Genomic DNA, 5,000 nt, shown 5'->3' with positions numbered 1-5,000 from the left:
AGAGAGAGAGAGAGAGAGAGAGAGAGAGAGGCGGGATTCAAACCAATCTAAAAATAGAGAGAAACATCACTTAAACGACACGTTAAGAAACATCACTAAATATCAGCAAGATGATGTTTGAAACGATGAGAAAGATGGAGTCTATCCGAGTGAGGGGGGGGGGGGGGGGGAAGAGGGAGGGGTTATCTTACGAGGGGAAATAGCAGGAGGGGTCTTTTGATCCCGTTACTTGCTCCCTAGGGGAAACTGGTGAGGGGTAGAGACGGGTAATGGGGAACTAATGCACTGCCATCCCTCACCCTTCCTTCCCCTCTCTCTCTCTCTCTCTCTCTCTCTCTCTCTCTCTCTCTCTCTCTCTCTTACAAGAAAAGAGTCACCAATTCTTCCCTTTAAAGGATATGTCTCTTTGGGTTCTCTGCAAAGGATATTTTCTTTACATTGTCTCTGAAGGATTGAGAAAAGTTCTCTGCAAAGGATATTCTCGTTCTTGGTTCTCTCTAAAGGATACCTACTAGTTTTCCTCTGTAGGATACGTGTGTTTTACTTCTAGCCAAAGGACTAATAGCTACTAGTTTTCCTCTGTAGGATACGTGTGTTTTACTTCTAGCCAAAGGACTAATAGCTACTAGTTTTCCTCTGTAGGATACGTGTGTTTTACTTCTAGCCAAAGGACTAATAGCTACTAGTTTTCCTCTGTAGGATACGTGTGTTTTACTTCTATCTAAAGGACTACAAGTTGTGTCTTTGGGAAGGACATGGTAATATCAATTTCAGAAAATTGAATTTCATCTTAAAAAACATAAGATATTTTCAATTTAAAAGTAATTCTCCATAATACTCGTATTTCATTTAAAAGTAATTCTCCAAATTACTCTTATTTCATTTAAAGGCAATACTCAAAAATCCTCTTATTCCTTTTAAAATTAATTCTCCAAAATACTCTTATTTCATTTAAATATTTCATTTAAAAGTAATTCTCCAAAATCCTCCTATTTCATTTAAAAGTAATACTAAAAAATCCTCTTATTTCATTTAAAAGTAATTCTCCAAAATCCTCTTAATTAATTTATAAGTAATACTCAAAAATACTCTTAGTTTATTTAAAAGTAATTCTCCAAAATACTCTTATTTCATTTAAAATTAATTCTCCAAAATACTCTTATTCCTTTTAAGATTAATTCTCCAAAATACTATTATTCCTTTTAAGAGTAATTCTCCAAAATACTCTTATTTCATTTAAAAGTAATTCTTCAAAATACTCTTATTCCTTTTGAAATTAATTCTCCAAAATACTCTTATTTCATTTAAGAGTAATTCTCCAAAATACTCTTATTTCATTTAAAAGTAATTCTCCAAAATACTCTTATTTCATTTAAAATTAATTCTCCAAAATACTCTTATTCCTTTTAAGATTAATTCTCCAAAATACTCTTATTCCTTTTAAGAGTAATTCTCCAAAATACTCTTATTTCATTAAAAAGTAACTCTCCAAAATACTCTCATTTCATTTAAAAGTAATTCTTCAAAATACTCTTATTCCTTTTGAAATTAATTCTCCAAAATACTCTTATTTCATTTAAATATTTAATTTAAAAGTAATTCTCCAAAATACTCTTATTTCATTTAAAAGTAATACTCAAAAATACTCTTATTCTTTTTGAAATTAATTCTCCAAAATACTCCTATTTCATTTAAAAGTAATACTCAAAACTACTCTTAGTTTATTTAAAAGTAATTCTACAAAATACTCTTATTTCATTTAAAAATAAAGTAATAAGTTCTATTTCATATAATTATCAACAGGGCTACAAACTATAAAATATTTTTCCAAAATATCTTAAAAAGAACTCATTCTAAAATTAGACTGACTCCATATATATATATATATATATATATATATATATATATATATATATATATATATATATATATATATATATATATATATATATATATATATATATACATATATATATATATATATACATATATATATATATATATATATATATATATATATATATATATATATATATATATATATATATTCTCTCCTGTAAAAATTAATTGTCTTTTGTAATTTTTTAGACCAAAAATTACACCTGCCCAAAATCAACCCATTGTTCTCTAGTCCTAGTCTTGGGCAGTGCCATAGCCTCTGTACCATGATCTTCCACTGTCTTGGGTTAGAGTTCTCTTGCTTGAGGGTATACTCGGGTACTCTATGCTATCTTATTTCCCTTATTGTTTTTATAGTTTATATAGGAAATATCTATTTTAATGTTGTTACTGTTCTTAGAGTATCTTGTTTTTCCTTGTTTCCTTTCCTCACTGGGCTATTTTCCGTGTTGGGGCAATGGCCTTATAGCATCCTGTTTTTCCAACTAGAGTGTAGCTTAGCAAGTAATAATAATAATAATAATAATAATAATAATAATAATAATAATAATAATAATAATAATACCGCCACACACACAAATAATAATTCCTATAACTTCTTAATGAAAATATTAAAAATCATAATCTAAAGATTAGCCCATATTAGACATAGAAGCTTGTCCCTAAAATTCGCTTTCTTCTACAGGATTGGTTTAACGTATCCTATAGCTGTCCTAAACCAATCCTTCCTACCCTAGGTTTGGTCTAACATATCCTTAAAAATACCCTTTTATCCCCAGACTTGAATTAAAATATCCCTAAATCCCCTCTTCTTTCCTCATATGTGGTTCAACATATCCCTAAATCTGCCCTTCCTCCTCCGAGTTCGGTTCAACATGTCCCTAAAATTACCCTTTTTTTCCCCAGGTTTGGTTTAACATACTCTTAAAATTGTCCTTCTTTCCCCCAGGTTTGGTTTAACATATCCCTAAAACTGTCCATCTTTCCCCAGGTTTGCTTTAACATATCCTTAAAACTGCCTTTCTTCCTCCAGGTTTAGTTTAACATATCCCTAAACTGTCCTTCTTTCACCAGATTTGCTTTAACATATCCTTAAAACTGACTTTCCTCCTCCAGGTTTGGCATAACATATCCTTAAAACTGACTTTCCTCCTCCAGGTTTGGCATAACATATCCTTAAAACTGACTTTCCTCCTCCAGGTTTGGCATAACATATCCTTAAAACTGACTTTCCTCCTCCAGGTTTGGCATAACATATCCTTAAAACTGACTTTCCTCCTCCAGGTTTGGCATAACATATCCTTAAAACTGACTTTCCTCCTCCAGGTTGGGCTTAACATATCCTTAAAACTGACTTTCCTCCTCCTGGTTTGGTTTAAAATATCCCTAAAACTGCTCTTCCTCCTCCAGGTTTGGTTTAACACATGCCTAAAACCACAATTCTTTCCTCATCTATAGCTTAACATACCCCTAAAACTGTCCTTCTATCCGCAGGTTTGGTTTCAAAACCGCCGGGCCAAATACCGCAAGCAAGAGAAACAGCTGCAGAAGGCGCTGGCGGGGACGCCCTCCGTTCTACCCACATGCAACGGAGCCATGATGAGGAATATGTACCCAACGGCTACCCGGGGGTACCAGCCGTACCCAGGCCCCAACGCTATATCAACGTTCAATACCATGAATAGATACCCACAGGTGAGGTTAAGGTCTATGTATAGTCAAGGTTCAATAGATGAGGATTGAGCCCATAGCTGAGTTTGAGTGCTACACATAGTCAAGGTTCAATAGATGAGGATTGAGCCCATAGCTGAGTTTGAGTGCTACGCATAGTCAAGGTTCAATAAATGAGGATTGAGCCCATAGCTGAGTTTGAGTGCTATGCATAGTCAAGGTTCAATAGATGAGGATTGAGCCCATAGCTGAGTTTTTATGCATAGTCAAGGTTCAATAGATGAGGATTGAGACCATAGCTGAGTTTAGTCATGGTTCAATAGATGAGGATTGAGCCCATAGCTGAGTTTGAGTGCTATGCATAGTCAAGGTTCAATAGATGAGGATTGAGCCCATAGCTGAGTTTTTATGCATAGTCAAGGTTCAATAGATGAGGATTGAGACCATAGCTGAGTTTAGTCATGGTTCAATAGATGAGGATTGAGCCCATAGCTGAGTTTGAGTGCTATGCATAGTCAAGGTTCAATAGATGAGGATTGAGCCCATAGCTGAGTTTTTATGCATAGTCAGGGTTCAATAGATGAGGATTGAGACCATAGCTGAGTTTAGTCATGGTTCAAAAGATGAGGATTGAGATCATAGCTGAGTTTGAGTTCTATGTATAGTCAGGTTCAACGGGTGAGGGCTGTGACCACGGGTAGGTAGAAGCTTCTGTATAGCCCAGGTTCAATAAATGGGGTTTGATACCAAGGGTGAGGTTGAGCACTAGTTCTAGGAAAGGTTCGACAGTGTGTGTTGAGACCACAGGTGAGTCGCGCCCTAAGGACAGTCCAGATTGTATACACGAGCCTAACGCTTACAACTGAGCTGTTAGTAGAATTATGCTTAAATAGATACGAGTTGAACCCAAATGTCAAGGTTGGATGGTCAAAGGTTGAAACAGGTTATAGACCAATGGAAGTGGAATAGATAATAACTGTATATAGTTGAGGCTAGGCTGACAACAATTAAGTAAGGTTAATGGCAAAGGTTACTAAAATGAACAACCACAAATTAGGTCAGGGTTTACGTATAGTCATGTTGTTTATAAGGTTTTAGGTTATAGATTAATGGGAGAAGGAACTGGAAAACCGAACAAATGTGAAATAGGGTCAACGGAGGTCAGACGATATCAGCGGGTCAGACGGTAACAAGAAAATATATCAGACTGATACCCATACAGTAGGTCATGATGCACTAAGGTCAATGGTCTATAAGGGAGAGAATAAGCCAGACGTGAGGTCACAAGCTGTTGATCAAATGTCATGTGAGGTCATATTTTGAATCATGAATAATACAAGTACTGACAGAATAAGAATCTGGATTTGATGTAAGGTGAAGACGTCTGAGGAAAGTAAAGGTCAAATTTAGAATTTTGGAAGGTCAAAGGT

At 34.8% G+C, this 5,000-nt stretch overlaps 1 protein-coding gene across 1 annotated transcript in view; it reads left to right on the top strand.

The window, feature by feature from the left end:
* Positions 1-5,000, top strand: part of LOC137626718 (uncharacterized) — a 24,529-nt gene that overhangs the window by 3,183 nt on the left and 16,346 nt on the right. Inside the window, exon 2 of the mRNA XM_068357727.1 lies at positions 3,394-3,594. Coding sequence (XP_068213828.1) covers positions 3,394-3,594 — 201 coding nt within the window. The remainder of the gene's footprint in view (positions 1-3,393; positions 3,595-5,000) is intronic.

Source organism: Palaemon carinicauda, chromosome 34 (genome assembly GCF_036898095.1).
Source record: "Palaemon carinicauda isolate YSFRI2023 chromosome 34, ASM3689809v2, whole genome shotgun sequence".
NCBI lineage: Eukaryota > Metazoa > Arthropoda > Malacostraca > Decapoda > Palaemonidae > Palaemon > Palaemon carinicauda.
The sequence above is the reverse complement of the archived record's forward strand: the minus strand, read 5'-3'. Positions and strand labels throughout refer to the sequence as shown.